Source organism: Festucalex cinctus, chromosome 4 (assembly GCF_051991245.1).
Source record: "Festucalex cinctus isolate MCC-2025b chromosome 4, RoL_Fcin_1.0, whole genome shotgun sequence".
Taxonomy (NCBI): Eukaryota; Metazoa; Chordata; class Actinopteri; order Syngnathiformes; family Syngnathidae; genus Festucalex; species Festucalex cinctus.
Genome location: NC_135414.1, coordinates 18,920,144 through 18,939,959, shown reverse-complemented (window position 1 = coordinate 18,939,959; position 19,816 = coordinate 18,920,144). Strand labels below are relative to the sequence as shown.

General features: G+C 39.1%; 1 protein-coding gene across 2 annotated transcripts in view; it reads right to left on the bottom strand.

Moving 5' to 3' along the window:
• The window catches only part of LOC144017673 (ephrin type-A receptor 6-like), a 51,829-nt gene extending 47,259 nt beyond the window's left edge, over positions 1 to 4,570 (bottom strand). Inside the window, exon 1 of one of the 2 annotated variants that reach the window (XM_077519495.1) lies at positions 3,996 to 4,570. In XM_077519495.1, the coding sequence (XP_077375621.1) occupies positions 3,996 to 4,077 (82 nt within the window). In that variant the 5' untranslated portion in view covers positions 4,078 to 4,570. The remainder of the gene's footprint in view (positions 1 to 3,995) is intronic. The other variant, XM_077519496.1, reaches the window with a different exon arrangement.
• Between the last annotated feature and the right edge of the window lie 15,246 nt (positions 4,571 to 19,816).

Here is a 19,816-nt window from a genome sequence, read left to right as displayed (position 1 = left end):
TGTTCTACTGTAAAAAGGCCACAAGTGCAAACTCAACCAAGAACAGTCAAAAAAAAAAAAAGTTACCCGATCGGCTTTAATTAGCAGAGGGTGATCAGGAAGAAGAAGAAGTCAAAATGGAGGCGGCATGAATGTTACACATTTTTGTTCTCAAAGTGAGGCAAACTTCAACTCCCCCATGTTCAGGACAGAGAAAATCAATGCAATTAAGAAGGTAACACTCACCCAATTTATATACCTCTTCCAATCAATGACATCCTTTATACTACAATGACCCCATTCTTTAAGAGCTATCAGTCAATTCAAATAACATTGGGAGGACGCGGGCCCCCTAAGTACGAAGATAATGTGGGCCGCTCGGCTTCCATCACAAACTGTGAGAAACACTCACTGATAATGATCATTGAACTCTGCCATTGATCTTCTCTGACCAGGGCTGTTTGTTCACAGGACTTCTCCAACTACATTGGTGGAAAAAAAAAACACCAAAATAAAATTGGCACACAACAAGCCATATTTTATGTAATATATTGTACACTCATTGTGTTACTCTGCTAACTATAATGCGATGTCAGAAGAAAAATTTACTGTCTGTCCTGGGTCAAACCTCTTAAAAATGATTTAATTGGACCCCTCAACTACTTAAATTCTTAATGTCATTACAACATTTTTAATAGTTCCATTCATCTCGGGTGATTTTCCGATGTATACATATTGCATTTTTAATACAGCATATGCGCGACATTTATGGAGCGTTTGACCGCAACACTCCGTTTTGTTTTGTTTTTTCAGAACATGGATTTTTGCTTTTGCTTCTGTTTTTTTCCTTCCATGAATTTGTTTTTGCCTCATCTGGTCTGTTATGTTATGTTACATTCCGTTATGTTATGTCATATTAAATTATTCTAACCACTGTACATAAAAACTACATTACAATAACGTGTTCACAAAGTGGCATGAAATGTAGACGTGAAACAGATGTCGGCACCGGCAGATGTTTGCTGTTGTCGGCCAAATTGTGATTGTGTTCAAATATAATATGATTTAATTGAAGGACTGCAGCTGCAACTTTACTTGCATATATTTATGCCAAACTAAATCAAGAGGTCATGTCTGTATTGGAAAGAGCAAATGGGTTTGAAATTTTGGGGGGATGCACCATGCAGTCCGTTATTGCTATATTCTTTAAAAGCCATAAAATGTAAACATTTATGAAAAACTGCAGTATTAACCTTAATGTAGTATTACAGGTCTCAAAGAGACTTGTAGTGAAACTGAATAGGTTTTTTTAAATAAATAAATATATTAATCAAACATCGATCTGATTGTTGTGTAAATTTGGCTTGTCATGACTTTTTGTCAAATGATAAAAACATTGAATAATACCAGTCAATGGTCATGTAATCAAAACATTATTAAATCACACATTTGCAGATGCATCATGAACATGCATTCACCAACACACAACATACTATCATAAAAAAAGATATATATTTGGACTGATTATTTGAACTGTTCCTCACTGACCGCATGCATGACACCTAAAAGTACTGGTTGCTATTTATTTACCTTAGTGGAAGAAAATAAGAAAATACAATATTATCTCTTCTCATCTTTTACTATATTGTTAGTAGTAGTAGTAGTAGTCAGCGCTTTTAAATTTCACCTGATATTAAAAAGAAACAGTATTCAGTAATCAATATGGAAATTCTAAATGTTAGCAACCCAAAAAAAAAAAAGTACTGTATATTGTGCTTTACAGTGAGGTCGCAATTGTTCCTCACTTTTAATGTATCGAATGTGGTCCCTTGCCCCATAAAAGTCTTCATATTTGTGTGCCTTATAGTGGTACAACACACTCTTGACTTTTGAGGGCTTAGCAGCTATGAAATGGAACAACGGAAATAAATACTTGTTTATTGATATCTTGCTGAATAAAAGCATCAGGTCAAGTCATAGACAAAAAGTAGACACTTATGGTATTTTTTTTCTATGCTCGCAGTTGAAAATTCTTAGTTTGCTCATTTAAAGTCAATTTTCTAATTTATGCATGTTTATGATTAAAGTTTTTTTCTTTTTTTTACATTACTTGTAATGTATATTTACAACAAGGCACAAAACTGAAACTCAAAGAAAACCACAAAAATGCTATAGGTGTGATGGATTATTTCTTTTTTTTTTTTTAAGTTTTTTTTTTCTCAGTCGTCTTGAACAAAAAAAAATAAAATAAAAATTCCTACTTATGTACATTCACAGCTGACTTTCTAATTACCGGTACTTGAATTGTGGGCTGTTTTCCAAATGCATCCCACCTACTTCATATTCCAGACTCATTGCACCTCGTCAGTATTGCCTCTTTGCGGATACATTTGAAACTCCTCACGTTGAAGTTTTATCAAGTTTCTCCCATATGCCTTCCCTCCCCTTCAAGCCTGTCTCCAGCACAGGCAGGCAAGCAGGCAGACACGCATCCTGTGGGGAAAACTCGGCGCACTTACATCAAGTGTTGTGCACACTAAGATGAAGTGAAGGAGACTCTGACATTTGGCGAGTGAAAGGAGCTGTCTGTCCACTTTGAAAATGTGTATCCTAAACATCAAAACCCTTCGACCAGGAATATTAAACTGACCTCTGTCAATGTGTGAAGTGGGAGATTTCAAGAGGAGATTTACATGAAGGAGACCGTTTACTCATGTGGCTTATGAGTACAAGTCAGAGCTGATAACATTATTATGATATCCGATCCGTCCTCATATGTATGCAACTCGTACTGCCCATCCGCTTGGCAATATGTTTCAAAAAGTGTGCAATTACCCGCTCACATTAAAATCCACCTCTGGAAGATGACATCAAGTTTGTGAGAGATTCGTCTGGGACTGCAGCAGCCAACATGTCTGATATCAACAACATTGGCACAGAGGTGGGGAAAAGGCAGCTCCAAAGCATCGGAGGAACTGACAAGTCGCCAGAGGCTTCCGTTTATTCTCACACTCCCTGTCATTGGAACAATGTTTCTCTGCCCGAAGACTTTAGAGGTGGAGAACAATGTCATAGCATTTTCCGTCATTTAACCCGGAGCATCCTTGTGGAGATCAACGACCACTTTATCTAGCACCATTTTGCAACTATTTAGCAGGGAAAAAAAAGATTTTCTAATGCCGTTTATCGTCATTAGGGTCACGAGTGAGCTGTGGACAATCCCAGATGACTTTGAACTATAATAATAATAACAATAATAATGGGTTAATGTATTAACTGTATTGAGCATTTTGGGGGGAAGTGTAATAGACTGCAAGCCCAAGGAGAACATGCAAACACCACATAGTGATGTTCTCCTGAAAATTCGAACCCTAACACACTGACTAGTGAGACCTGTCCCGATGTATAGTCAAATGTAACCTTACTGTAATCGTTTTGAGGTCAAAATTTAAGGTTAATTTTTAGCAAGCTTAAGGGACCATATTAGTGTATTTACCTCCTCTACCGCCTCCTCAATTTCAGTCTTTTCTCGCATACAGTGTATATTACAGGTGCATCTCAATTATATGTATTTGTCAGTATCAGAAAAGAAACTATCCAAATGATTTTAATGTACTAATTAGGTAGAAATTGCCATGTGAAATCCCTCGTTTTTTCCTATTTGTTTAAGAATTTGCATGCATTTCACTTTTTGAATTAACTACTGAAATACATTTTCTACATTATTATAATTTATTAAGATGCAGCTCATATATGCGTATACATTAGCCATGTACTGTAGCCTATATGCGTAGATTATAAATTATGAGTGAACCATAGCGTAAAGAGAAACATAGATCATTGTTAAATGTAATCACGCGTCCCAGTGGGATTATATAACATATAGGTTATAGCATTATTTATGAACTAGAGATTTGTTACAGTAAATTAGGCTGTTTGTGTTTTGTTGTTTAAACGAACTTAATGAAAGCTTTAAAACCACTGATGTCAATACGTTGCATGACACGTGTTCTCACCTTGATTTGAGACTCCTTGGTCGGCCAGGTTACTTTTGGCGAGCAGGACCAGAAGCAGGCAGTATTTCCCACAGGAGAACATGGTTGAGTCAGACAGGTGCGCTCTGGTGCCGCTAATGCCGCGCTCGGAGCCCTCAAAGGACCCTCCAAAATAAAAGTTGCGGGCTTTTACATGAAAAGAAGCCGTTGTATCCACGCGCAACGAGGTCGCCGTCGGGTCCACACGAGTTATTTTTATCGCTTGTCGCCCATCTGGAGCTCCAGGTGGAGGTTAGCCAACAGTCGATGGACACGCGATGCCATTGCGTGCGCAAAAGAAAAAGAAAAAGAAAAAAAGAGAAAACAATAGTTTGATGGAACAACTTCCAAAATAAAAGAATTAGCGGGCTCGTATACGGAGTCTTGATCAACGGCGAACTTTTCAGGGCAAAGTAGCGTCTGTCATTCGAAGGAGTTAATCCAAAAGTAGAAACAAGCACGAGGGAGAAAAGGGAAGAAGATCCCGACTTACCGCGTCTCTCTCTTTCTCTGTCTTTCTGTCTGTCTGTCTGTCTTTCGCGCTCTCTCCCTCGCTCTCCCCTCGCGCTCCCACCACACGAACGAGAGCGAATAAGTAGGCTACAAATGTGGTGGTATTTCCTTTTTTTCGATTTTGTATTTTCTGCTTTACAGCATGAAAAAAAATAATCTAGACACAATGGGGTTCTATTTTAGCAAACGTTTACTTCAGTTCTGTAGTTTTGGAGCAGGAATGTGTTTGGGACTGGCAAACAGACAAGCAGGTAGATTTCTAATTCACAATGTGCATCACACGTTTGCAAACTATACATGCACATGCCCTTGCGCAAAAACAATTAGTCACCTTGCTTTTCCACAGAGATTCAATCATCCATTATTAAATTCTAGAAAGTTGTCGTGCTTCTTTTTGTGTGCAAACAGTCATCATGGTCACCCAGGAGTAAAAATGCAGTGAAGCCATGCATATGATTTTATCACCAGCGTCAGCACACCATGAAGTTGGAACGGAAAATATATTTTACACACGCAATACAATGTCAAATTGTACTGATGATCAAGTATATGCTTAAATAGGACCTGTTCCAAACATTTCTATTACAGTTGCTTGCTAAACAATCAAATTATATTATTGACAGATATTATATTATATTATATTATATTATATTATATTATATTATATTATATTATATTATATTATATTATATTATATTATATTATATTATATTACATTACATTATATTACATTACATTATCTTTGCCACTTATCATATTTGTTCCAAACATACCTTTGTGGCAACTCAGAGAACGTTTGATCTTTCAGAACCAAGGACAGCGACACATGGCAGTTGAAGAATTAGGCTAAAAATTGACTGCCGTTCTTAGGGACATTTTGCACGAAATCATCTTCCTGACGTGTTATTAAGACACAGGCGGCAGCACCCCCTGCGACCCTTGTGAGGAATAAGCGGTCAAGAAAATGGATGGATGGATGGATGGATGGATTATTAAGACTCCTTGGAAAAAGGTCTACTTGTGTCACTGCAAAATAGTGCTCCATCCTCTCCATAGAGGACCTGCTGTTTGAGAGACTATTAGCATACGGTTAGGTACTGTAATGGTCAATTCCAAGCCATTTAATTCTTGCTGTGTAACTACATGCTGTATTCATTCAATTCTATTTTTGCTCTTAAAGTGGCTCAGACTGGATCTGTGCATTTGTTCACAGCATGGCACTTTGACGTATGATATGTTCCGGGAATGGTCGTGCTCAGTAAGACATATTTCCATGTTGACGGTCTATGTTGACGGTCACTTGTAGATTTTTTTGTAAATTGTGATTGAAACTAAACACACCAACTGCAGGATGTGCCAATTTCTATTTCAAACAAGTGTTTTTCCCATTGCAAAAGAGAACAAAATAGCATTTTTCCCACAAACAAAAGAAACAGGCACACTGCCAGTTGATTTCTGTGGAGGCCTTTTTGACTGCTGAAACTGTGGAGTTTTTTTTAGTCCTGCTACTGACAAATATTGCAGCCCTCACTAACTACAAGCAGGGATTTATTTATTGTTTGGGTGCTAAGCGCCTTTTGCGTTTGTATTTCTATTGTGTTGCTTGCCCCTTGACCTCACATTGTTCTTTGCGTTCAGATTGCATGCTGAAAAATGTGCCGGGGCGTATATAGTGTTTTAATACAAGCATAAAGCATTAATTGAGCCCTACGGGGTACACAATCCAGTGCAAACTGTAGGCCGGTCGCAAGCCAGGGTAAATGCAAAAGGTTGCATCAGGAAGGCAACGGGCTTAAAACATACCGGATCGGTGGCGACCTGGGTTAACAACGACCGCCATTGGCACCGTTGATGTGGGTCGAGGAAAACGGAGAGGTGGAATGTGGGTTCATAGACAAAAAGAGAAAAGGAAAGCTGCGTTAGTTTAGTTTTATTTTTTTTTATTTTTTTTTTATTAGTTTTCGTTTTTAAGAAATGTCTATTACTTATGTGCATGATTTAAATAACATGGTAAAATGAAAAAAAAGTAACGCGCTTCTTGTGTTTCGGATGAATTACCGTATTTTCCGCACTATAAGGCACACCGCATTATAAGCCGCACCTTCAATGAATGACATATTTTTAAACTTTTTCCATATATAAGATAGCGTCTTGACAGCGAGACCTGTCGCGGCTAAATATTGATCCATATATAAGGCGCACTGGATTATAAGGCGCATGGTCAGCTTTTGAAAAAATTGAAGGCTTTTAGGTGCGCCTTATAGTACGGAAAATACGGTCATTGAAAAAGCAGGCAAGGTGAGCCATTGGAGCCAAAAGTCAAACCCGCAAAATTGTCAGCTAGGAGCGACGTCATCTGAAGGTGCTTTTCTATTGGCTGCTGCTAGATGACGTGCGACACACTTTCAAACGTCCTCATTCCGGTTAATATCGAAATAAAGGCTCATGTATTAAATTAATTACCAAAGACGAAAACTAAGGACATTTTCACTATAATTATAGTTAGTTTTAGGTTGTTTTGTAAATGTAAAATGTCATTTTCGTTTTTAATTTATTTCGTTAACGAAAATGTTTTTTGATTTTTAGTTTTACTTATTTCGTTAGTTTGTGACAGCAAAAGCTAGGGAGTTGGTTGACCTGACGATTAAGAAAAAAGTAGATATATTGTCTGTTCAGAAGACCAGTTGGAGAAGCAGTAAGGCTCGAAGCTTAAGGGCAGGGTTCAAAGTGCTTTATCGTGGTGTAGATGGGAATAGAAATGGAGTAGAGGTTATTTAAAAGGAAGAGTTAGTCAAGAGTGTCCTGAAAGTAAAAAAAGATTGTCAGATCAAGTCATGAGGATGAAACTTGAAATCAAGGATGTTATGGAACTAGAAGATCAAGAGAAATTTTGGATGGAGCTAGACAAGAGGATCCTATGCGGGAAGAGACGCTGGGTTTGGTGCAGATTGTAATGAACAATAAGTTGGGGAGAGTGTCGCTCGACAGCATAAGACGATGGTGTAAAAGTTGACTGTTGGGGAAGATGACATTTAGGAAGGAGAGACCATGGTGGAGCTTCCAGAACAGTGAACCGCTACAACCATGCTAGTCCGAGACACAGGATGGAGAGTACTGGTAGCAAAGGGGATAAAGAGACTTGGTGGTGGAACCAGAAAGTGCAGGAAAGCAGCTAAGGAAAGGAGACAGGAATACCAAAGAGATGCGACAGAGCAAAGGTAGAGGTGGCATTTGGCAAGGTCAAATAAGCGGCACGTGATGATGGGTAGTAAAGAAGCAAGTAAGACTTTTACTGGTTGGTCAAACAAAGACATAGGGAAAGGATGTGCAATAGGTTAGGATGATTAAGATAGAGATGGGAATGTGTTGATTGGTGCTAGATGTAGTGTGTTGGAAAGATGGAAAGGATACTTTGAGAAGATGATAAAAGAGAAAATGAGAGTGAATTTTTGACCAGATTGTTGAATAGAATTCTAAAGGGTGAGAAGGTGTCTGAGGAATGGAGGGAAAGTGTGCTGGCAATCCTTTAAAAATATTGGCAACATTCAGGTTTTGAAAAGCCGTGTTAAACACGTGGCAAATCACAAATATGCTTTTATTCGGGTTTTTAAAAACTCAAATAAGACCCCTGGATTACCCTTTTTGTAACCGCAATTCTTGTTCATATAAACGTACCGGTATACGGAATTCAGTACCTCGATTGAGTGGGTCATTGGTTTGCCTTGTGCACATGCTCTATTCCCCTTCTTCTTCTTCACTTCTAATCGCAAAGGAATCCTGTTTTTTGTAGTACAGGAACAACTTATTCGTGGCACCGTCCCACTCGCTAAACAAGCCTCACTTGGATACATTGATTGCTTTGTGGCATTTTCACGTTATATTCTGTCTCTGTGGTGAAAATGCCACAGTGTGTATCTACAAACATACAGACAGTGTAAGTCCATGCTTTTGGCTTGTAACCCACCAGGAATACTCACGCAGATGTAAGCAAGCATATTGACGCTGCAAAGAACTACACTTTTGGAGCAAAAAGGAAACCAGCTACTTTATTTTCCGTAGTAAGTGACATAAATCTAATGACTTTTATTGAACCGACAAGTTAAAAGCGGAAATACCATCTGTTTGGGTAATGACGTTGTATTCAGTCGAAGCAAAAATAAAAGAATTTGCCTCACTGTTCCAATACTTATGGATTAGAAAATATATCTCGGGCTTTGCACTTGTAAAAAAGGAGCAATGTCAATCATCAATCCTGCTTTTCCCAGTGGTTGAGAGTCATTTTACTTCAGCTCACCAAAACCCCTGTAGCTGAAACTATGTCATACCTTTGAATTGAAATTGGATCCGCCTGCTCCAGAATTACACAAGCATCTGCACCTGCCTATTGCGAACATGTTTCTCATACACTGTTGTGTGGGAAGCAGTTGTTGACAGACAGCTTTGCTGTAATTGAGCAATTCAGGAGCTGTGTGAGACATCTGCAGCGCATCGTAGAGCGAGCCACTTCATACAAAAGTCAACGGCCATATTTGCATTTTCATAAGGCCGTCTTATGGAAATGCAAATATTCTCTGCACAGGAATAGAATCGCAAATGATTCAAATGTGCTTATCCACAGCAGTTGTGTTAACACGTGTAAACTAATCAATAATGAGGGTGTTAAAAGAAGCACACGTTTTGTTTTCTTTTCTTCTGTTGACATTCTTTCATTGAAAATAACTTCAGAAGTCTGAGCATGTTGACGTTTCCATCAATTGTACATTCAACCCAACATGACTTCTATGCATAAAGCTCCGCTCAGACTTGTTCCTCTGTTCTCTTGTTCATCTGGCAATAAGATCTTAAATGACAATAATTAAGCTAATGATTGATTTAAGATGACAGAGTGGCGGTCTCGAGAACAACTGTGACAGCTGTAAGAAGTCTCTGAAGACATTAGTGCAAGATGACCTGTGACAAAATAAAGCTTTGTCCTGCAAAAGTACTATTACCACTCAACTGCGCACCATGGCAGGCTTGAGAACTTACTTTCCTTCACCTTCCTTATTCACTGAAGTGCACCATGAAGTGCATGTACTGCCTGATTATTACGGATTTCATCGGCCTGTCAGCCGATATCTATATTAAAGAAGCCACCCTTCCACTCCCCCTGCTCCTTCTCCTCGTTCTTGCCCCTCGCTGCGTCTTATTCTCTCGCTTTACAGCCTTCGTTCATCCTGCCTCCCTCAGCACCTTCCTCTGCGTTTCTTTTCTTCTTTCTTCCTTTCCACAAACAACCCATTCCTTCCCCTCAGATCCTCTGCTGCAGCGCCGAGGCACCTGCCCACACACTTTTTACCCTCAGTCCATCTTATTCTCTTCTATATGAACTCTCTCCCTCTCGCTCGCTATGCTGCCGCTCTTTTCTGCCTCTCTCTCGCTCTGAATATTTCATGATTTGGTGGCGAAGTGCTGAGGTGAGGAGCCTGTCTAGAGCTTGCACAGCACAAATATTTACGCTCTGAACTGGGCTTAGTTGAGTGTCGGGACAAACTGTGTGTGTGCGTACGTGGGGGTGTGCGTGTGCGTGGGGGTGTCATCTATGTAACAGTGATTACATGTGACATGGCTCCCAGAGGGGAGCGAAGGACTTTGGTCTCATCATACATTGTTGATGATACAGCTCCATTTCACCCTCTCTGTGATGACTTTTTTTTTTTTTAGATAGATAGATAGATGGATGGATGGATGGATAGATAGATAGATGGATGGATGGATGGATGGATAGATAGATAGATAGATAGATAGATAGATAGATAGATAGATAGATAGATAGATAGATAGATAGATAGATAGATAGATAGATAGATAGATAGATAGATAGATAGATAGATAGATAGATAGATAGATACTAATAATGTGGCTATCTAGCTAGCTAACTCTCCAAATAATCTGACAGCGCAGTATTTAGCTAGATAGCTAGCTAGTGCAATGTAGATAGATAGATAGATAGATAGATAGATAGATAGATAGATAGATAGATAGATAGATAGATAGATAGATAGATAGATAGATAGATAGATAGATAGATAGATAGATAGAAAGAAATAATGTGGCTATCTAGCTAGCTAACTCTCCAAATAATCTGACAGCGCAGTATTTAGCTAGATAGCTAGCTAGTGCAATGTATCTAGATAGATAGATAGATAGATAGATAGATAGATAGATAGATAGATAGATAGTAATAATGTGGCTATCTAGCTAGCTAATTCTCCAAATAATCTGACAGCACAGTATTTAGCTAGATAGAAGCTAGCGAGTGCAAGGTATCTAGATAGATAGATAGATAGATAGATAGATAGATAGATAGATAGATAGATAGATATAATGTGGCTATCTAGCTAGCTAATTCTCCAAATAATCTGACAGCACAGTATTTAGCTAGATAGAAGCGAGTGCAAGGTATCTAGATAGATAGATAGATAGATAGATAGATAGATAGATAGATAGATAGATAGATAGATAGATAGATAGATAGATAGATAGATAGGGTAGGTCAGAGGACAGGAATTGAAGGTGGAGGGCAAGGAAGGCCTCACATTGGCAAATGTCTTTTCTATTTTGGCTGGCAAAAGTGAAGCTCAATTGCAGGTCTGGAGGAACATCAAAACACAATTAAGGGCTGACATGGAAGCGGTGATGCAGAAGAGTGAGGACACGCAAGGAGGAGTGGAGCTCGGCAAAGAGAGAAGGACAAGAGAGGGAGGCTCTGGGGAAGTTGACAGAGAAGCTCAGAAAAATAATTGTATTTTATTAATGGAGAAGTGATTGAAAAGGAGCAATCATTTGGATGGCATGTCTTGCTTTATGTGTGAGTAAAAAGAAGAAAATAGGTTAGGTTAAGTTTATTACAGATTCATCACATTATAAAGTGGATTTACTTCCATCAGTGCAGATACCCTTGGTGGCCACTGAATGAATGCTAATGACATTGGTGATCCCCTGGCTTCATATTCTCACCACCTGCAAGTCCAAATGTGACGAGAGACAATGCCTGATCAATTCATGCTTACTTTGCTTTTAAATTGGAGGAAAACTTTCTATACTGTAAATGATTATTACAGACATGCCTTACAAAGTACTAGAGTAGACCGAGGGAAGGTTATGGACCCAGTCGAATGTGTCTAGATGTCTCTTGTCAACATTTTACTTATCACATTACTCAATTGATATTCTTCAGACTATGACTAACTGTTGTCCAGCATCCGAACAAGAACATGGGTCATTTTGAGTAACATCTGACACAAAATGTGTCAGGGAGCTAACTCAGCAGACTAACTCAGGCCTATTTCCTTTCACTGTGTCGGGTGCGTGTATTGAGTCTTTGTAGTCTATTTTCGAGACCGTCATAAATCCTGTGAGGTACGTAGCATAACTGTGCCTAGTTGGGTTAGACCCGATATTGATAATTTTGCAGATGAACATCTGCAAGAGGGAAAGCTGCACCACTGCCAATGATTCAGTGGGCTCCATGCACGGTTATCGTATCGATGAATGAAATATGATGGAATTTATCATACATACAGTATCAGTGGAGAGCAGAATCTGTCAGCCTGAATCATATCCAAACAAATCGCATTACACCACCTACGCCAAAACTTAGACCTGCTTTTAGCTGGGTGGTCTAGTCTATTCCCTGTCACCAATTTGTTAGGCGTTTAATAGAAAATGCCCTTCGTCGGTCTGCCCAGCATGATGTAGCGCAACCTGTCAAAATCCCAAACACAACAAACTGGGCTTACCCCAGCACGAAAATGACGATGCGCAAGTTTTTCCACCAAGCTCCTTCCCACTGATCGTCCATGTGTCTTAAGTGTGCCAAATTAAAGCGTAAAAGGCAGTGTTTATTCAAGCAACGACAATCTTTGATTTGACTCACAGCTAGAAGGTAAGATTTCCCATCTGCAGCTGTTCTCATTCGAATGTGATTGTCATGCACTAAATAAATAAATAAATAAATAAATAAATAAATAAAGTCATCCGTACATTTACTTTCGTATCCATAAGGACTATGCTGCCCTTTTACCAGGCTGAAGACTTAACATTGATTAATATACAATGTACTTTACCTCCCTCCAGAGTGATATTTCAGTTTTCCTAAAAACAAAAAGGTCACAATTAACATTTTGTAAATGTTTTCTTGTATGTGTTTTATTTTGCTATTCCGGTAAATACTGTATAAAGATGTAGTCATGACATATCCACACTTTAAGGTTGTGTCATGATCGTGTTCTAGGATGAGCGCCAAATATCCATCCATCCATTTTCTGTAGCGCTTGTCCTCATTCGGGTCATGTGTGAGCAGGAGTCTAGCCAAGCTGAATTTGGTTGCAAGCCAATCACCGGCGCATATAGACAAACAACCACGCATTCGCTCTCACATTCACACCTACGGACAGTTTTTCAGTTAACCTAATATGCATATTTTTGGAATGTGGGAGGAAGCCAGAACATCCGCCGTAAAGATAGTTAAGCCCAAATGCTGCTCAAATATGAACGAAAACAATAACCGATCGCCGATCGAGTCATAAAATGGATCAATCCATCCTAATTAAAATTATAATACGTTGGAAAAAAATTATAACAAAGAGGAAAAATTCTCCCAAAAACGCTGACAAACTTCAATCCGCAGAAAACGGGGAGGGGAAATCCGAAACCCAGAACAAAACAAAATAATTGAAAAATGTTAGATTTTTAGATTATTTATTTATTTATTTAATCCGGCTGTATATACTCACAAACCTTTGTGGCAGCACAGAACGTCCCTGGAGTGAACAAGATTATGTTTGCTTTAAATTATTTTTTGTTACCCGAAGGAAGAATAAAATATTTCACGTTCTCACCACCACTGGACTCGCCCTAACTACACCTCTCCATAGGAGCCAATACTCCTTGCGCACTTTGACAATGAAAGCGCCATTGCCACCTACTGCAGTGGAGGTGCAACTACAATTTATTCTAGTACGGCAAAAAAGAGCTCATACGCCGCTCCTGGCATCGCATTGCACATCCTCGGGAGGGTGGCTGATATCTGCCCTCTTATTTTGCCGATCCGATCAACGACATATTTAACCGATCAGCAAATAATGACATTACAAAAGAGCTCCAATTTTGCACGATATAGTCGACTAAAAAGGAGTGCTCATAGGAGAGCTCAGAATTTATGTTTGAATTCTAAATGTTCTATTCTTCTCATGGTCAGAGGACATTTTCGGTATTCAACTCGTTAGCTACAGTGAAGCGTCAAGGTGACACATCGGCCCTCCAGAGGACCTCATATAACGTGTGATCCTCCCTCTCTGTGTCCCACTGAGCTGATTGCCTTTGTTCTAAAGCCCAGCGAGGCTTTCAGTCGATGTGCGACCAGATCTGAGCACCTGTTGTTTGAACATCGATCCTGGTAGCAGGAAGTAAGGCAAGATTTGTGGTTAAATAAAGACTTTTGACTGTCGCTGTGTCCAAATTGCCCAGTAGGATGTTAAATACTTTCCTGTGATTATGGGATATGAAAGGCTCCGTGCCCTTGAAAAGTTGAAACACAAATCAATCTTTTGACAGACATTTTTGGCAACTCCTGTATATTGATTCTTGGATGTAAATACTTTACACGGATTAATCTACTTTGTATATATGATACACGACTATATATATAATATGTGGTCAGTGCCCACTTCTCGAATACAATTTTAAGCAATCTCTGCAATGTCCAGGATGTTGCTGTTATATGTCACAGCAGGTCTGTTTATTCAAAGTTGAATGGCAGAAACCACAAGGTAGACGTGTCCGTTTTGAAAAGCTCCCCTGGCAGCTTTGTTTCTCTTTGTTTGCGCTCTCTCCCTCTCCAAGCAATGTGCTGTGATGAGGATTAAGCCGCAGCCTTGGTTTGATAAAGAAGAGTCAGTGAGACCTGTGTATCTGTTCTCTGGGGGAGAGCTTTAAATGGTGGCAGCAGGATCCTGCCCCCTCGTTGACCACATAGACAGCCGACACAGCATCTCTCAGCAAGTGCCTACCTACACCAAAGGAGTCAAGCTGTTCAATATTTTAGGCTTCAAATAGGGAAGTATTGTGGGTGGTTCATATTTTCTATTTAAAAAAAATAAAAAATTCTATTACTCAGTCCACCATCTATCCATGCTCGCGGGGCACCCGGAGCCAATCCAGCTCAATTTGGGTAAAGGCAAACCATAGACTTAACAGCTTAACAGGATGCCAGTTTGTTTGCTGAGCACTGCCAAGGGGCCCTTGAGCAATGCACCAAATCCCAGACAGCAACCCCTCCTCTCCGGCTAGCTCTCTCTGATGTGAGCAAAAGAAACGGCAACATATAAATTCCGTTCACTCGCTTGACTTCAGTGGGTTCAGTGATTGTGTGAATGTGAATGTTGTTGCCTGTCAGTCTGTATACTGTATGTGCCCTGTTGATTGGCTGCTGACCACTCCAGTGTGTGTTTCATGACCCTGGACAAGACAGGCGGTTATGAAAAAGTGATAGATGGATAGCATTGATATTCTTGCACTTTTATATTATTGCAAGAATGCGCCAATTACACTGGGGAAAACCAGTTTTGTTGGATCTGACAGCTGCTTTGAAGTAATTTTGTGTGTGGAATCAAAAATTAATCTCAGTTTTTCTCTATGACATGCAATTTTGGAGCTATAGGACCCCCGTTTTCTTAAAAAAAATATTAAATAAACGTGTGTAAAGATGGAATAGCTACAAGCTTTGAAAACTAAAACAACAGCTTAATGTGAAAGAACTTACAACCATTGTTGGGAAGGTCACTTTATAAAAGTAATTAGTTATAGTTACTAGTTACTTGTTCAAAAATGTAACTGAGTTAGTAATTGGATTACTTCATAATAATAAATAAACATTACCAGGCAGAGCAACTATTTTCACTACTTAAAAAAAAATATATTTTTTATTTATTTTTATATTATTATTTTATATTGTATTCATGCGATTGGCTGGACACCAGGGTGTACCCCGCCTATTGCCCGAAGCCGGCTGGGATAGGCTCCACCACCCTCACGACCCTTGTGAGGAGCAAGCGGTTAAGAAAATGGATGGATGGATATTATATTCATATTGTTTTTTTTTATTTTTACAATAACTATAACAGTGTATCAAATATGGGAAAAATAATTAGTTAGATTACTCCGTTTATGTAAAAAGAACAGAGTTGCAAACACCAAACGCCGTTATTCCCAACACTGCTTATACTGGTATGCCCGTGGTTATAAAGTTAAGAGAAAAGCCAACGCTAATCCTCTTAATTGCTACTATGCTAGCTTTCTGTGAGCAAATATTGATAGTACTCACCTGCCTGCTGGGAGCTACACAGACCTCTCACCTCACAGTCTCAATTGCGACTGCACAAACAAGTTGCCACGTAGTTGTAGATGAGTTCAATCGTAATTAATCAGCTCTTCTTACTACAGTCTTTCTACAGCTAATCAATGGAACTGGGCTAATCTGGAGGGTGAGATGCAGAGAAAATACTTGCAACATATTGCTTACTTTTGTGTAAATAAATAGCGTGGATTTGATTGGCCAGTGCCAAAACTGGAGAAAAAAATGCTGGGTTGTGTCAAAAAGGGCATCTGGTGTAAAAACTGTGCCAAATAAACCAGGCATACTTCTTTGTCAACATGTCGACATCCTCTTCTCTTAATGATCCTCTCTTCCTGGTTATTGTTTCACCTTGCAACAGGTGGAAAGTTTTGAAAAGCTGACACAGATAAGGCTCGCTGAGAATAATTATACACCGCCTAAGTGTGTCACTACAATCTCCAAGCACCTTTTGATTATAAATTTATTATTCATGATGATAACTGAAGTACTTGTGTAGAACCATTTATTCGTATGCATTATTCATGTGAATGAGCTGCACATAATGAATGTGGCAAATCAGCAGCGACTCTAGAAGAAGTGTCTGTTTATGTTTTCACTCTCGTTCTTTTGATTACACCCGTGCTACCCCCAAGGTGCTATTTTTTCAGACTGCCTGATATAGTGTCTTGTCACAAATTAAAACATAAAACAAACGTTTTTTTTGTTTCATATCATGTTTGATTTCAGTAAATGTTGGCTGGTTGTGTTTTCTGCTGGGTTGTTTGGGGGGAAAGCAAAGAAACATCAACTTGTGGTTTTGTTTGTTATTGTCTAAAAGTACATTTTTGTACCTTTGCGATTTCAAGTTTTGTTTCTTGTACAACAAGTTTCTTTGTCATGTTCCATGCCTCCAGGCTGTGCTCTCAGTTCTCTTGTTGTTGTAATTCCAGTTTGAGCCTGACCCTGCAGTGGCGCCCATGAGACTCTGCACAGCTGCTGCTCATCAGCAATTATATCTTGCATATTTAAGAAGCTGCTTCTGCTCCTCTCTTTTGTCGGACTATTCGCTTGCTCATGCCTCAGCCCAAGATAGCAGCGACTCATAGACCTCGACCTCGACCTCGACCTCGACCTCGACCTCGACCTCGACCTCGACCTCGACCTCGACCTCGACTTCCCGTCTTGTTTCTTGTAAGCACTCAAAAAGCTCTGTTGTACTTTGCCTTGTTTCCCTTTTGGATTGGCTCAAGTGTGTTTTCGGTTCCGCATATTTGTTGCGTGTTTTTTTTTTTTTTTAAATTTGCTCTTGCCATTGCAAGCTCTTTTGGTTGAACTTTTGCCTGTGTGATTAATCTTTGTTTTAAATAAATCCTTTTGTAAATTGACTTACTTGTCCGTGTTTTTGGATACACTGATACTTAAACCTTTTTTTTTTCTCTCAGTAATCTAGCTATCAAGGAAACGCGTAGTCTTTAATTATAAAATGTAAAGACTAATTCCTAAAATAACAGTTGAATGGCTCATGAATGTATTTTACAATGATGGATTCAGAAAGGATCAATCCAAGTAATCACTTTAATTGCTGGAAATGCTTATTTCATTTGCTCTCCAAATCTAATGTGTAATTTATCTTGAAAGTATTTTATTTTTATCAATGCAAGAACCTAATGCAAGATTCTTAAAATTCTGTAGGTCTGACGAGACCAAGATATCCTTATTTGGTTCAGATGGCGTCAAGTATTTGTTGTGGCAACCAGGTGAGGAGTACAACACTTTGTGACAGTTCAGGCTGTTTGAAAGCGCTATATAAATAAACTTGAGTTGAGTTGAGCAATGATTATACACATAGTGTTTCTGTGGCTCTCGTGTGGACACGGAGTTCAGTGGATTTATGGTACTGTGACTGTACACGCTTCCGACTGGAGTCATAGTAAATAGTCTTACTCGGTCCTCAGTCTCTTCTCCTGTGGGTGCATGGCCTGAAAATGTATGTTATGGGTCTTGAGTGCTGAGTGCACTTGTGAGTTTCACAAGAACATCAAAACACAATCAAGTTGCGTGGATCCCTGAGGCTCGCAGCCGGGAGTCAGCACTTAGGGTAAGAGGGGATTGAGGGAGGAAGGAAAGGAGTTGAAGGTATTAGGGCAAAAAGGAGAAGAATGTGCCGCTTGAAAATGGATGAATGGAAAATATTGTGTATAATTGATGGCTTTGTTGAAAACAGAGGTGCAATTTAAAAATACATCAGAAAAGTAACTTTGCTGATATTATAGGTCAATATTCATCTGGGAAAGACTTTACTTTTGACCTCTCAATGTTAACTCAGAAGCTTGGACTATATTGTCTCTATTTTGAAAACGGGAGTACAAATGCATTCGTCTGAATTGAATTATTGGAAAACGTCCGGGTGTTCGCAAGTAAACATATACCCACAAAGTGCTTTTTTTGTATATTTTATTAACGAACATTTTAGTTTGAATTTTTTTTTTTCTACTTTGGCTTTCCAGAGTTTGTCTACAGTCAACATTTTAGCAAACATTTCAACAAAAAGACACTTGAACCGTTTAAAAATTATTGTATCGTATTATGAGTTTTGAAGTCTTCCCTTTTTCATTATTACCAATGTAGTGCCTATAACATCCAAGTTTTATTGTCAATCTTTACTTAGCTTTACTTAATATGCAGCAATGGGTTTTAATAGCCAGAAAATATTACATTTTAACAGTAATTTTATGGTAAAATTGCTATGTAGCCCATAGGCAGTATTGAGACCCGTTTTGGTCTTTTTGATGGTTCTGACCAAGCCATTTCAAAATATGATACTGCCTACGGGTTAAATAAATAAAATTATATATATATATATATATATATCAACACCATTATTCTAAGGAAGTGGTTCTTAACCTGGGCTTGATAGAGCAGGTAATTTTGTGTACTCAGTAGTCGACTTGTGGCTGTTGGATGATGGTAGGTCGTGTGATTTCTTTAATGTAATTCCTTCATACTAACTATGTAGAGAAAAAAAAAAAGAAAAAGTGGTTGGATAAATATGTTCAATATTGATCAGACAAACGTATAACGGAACGTATGGTGTTCCACAGGATTCAATTCTCGGGCCTCTGCTGTTTTTATTGTATCTGCTGCACCTGGGTTCCATCTTAAGAAAACAGCGGTGGTTGTTTTTACACCACAGATATGTAATTAAGGCCCTTTGGAAGCGTGAAAAAATATAGGACATGCTTACATTAAGTATTAATTATTTAAATTGAGGTCAAGACTGTAAGTAAACTAACCACAAAAACAACAACTTTCAGTATGATGCATCAAAACAATATGTAAAAAAAATTACTATGAAAATTCCTGATTCTAGGAAGATTTTTTTTGTAAACAGCTCAAATAAGATTTCCTGAGTTTGGAGATGTCCGCGCTTGTCATTAGACAGTGCAGCATGGGGAAGTGATGTCTTAGTAAAGCGGCACCGCAGAGCCGGGTAAGACTTAAGACATTAATGGGGAGAGAAAAGCCAGGCGACGTCAATGTCAGCCTCTGTGCAAGGCCCCGCAAGATCAGAGAGTTTGTCTGAGCCAGACAGGGAGGGAAGGGGCGCTCGCAGATACAGACAGAAGAAGGAAAAGGGAAAAAGTTACCTAGTGACAAGGAGACAGAGGGAGAAGCACAGAAGGGGCCGGGGGAGGAAGGTAAAGAAAACACTGACAGGGAGGGAGGATAAATAGAAGACATGTTCCTTCTGCCACTTGCCTTTGCTGACTCCAGATTATGCGCTTCATTGGCCTCGTGTCACCTTGTGTATGTGCCTTGTGAAAAACATAGCAAAAGCCAAGCAGTGAATGCATATGGCCGGTACACTGACAACTCAGTCAGACAAAACTTTCTGTAAAGTGCATGATTGGGG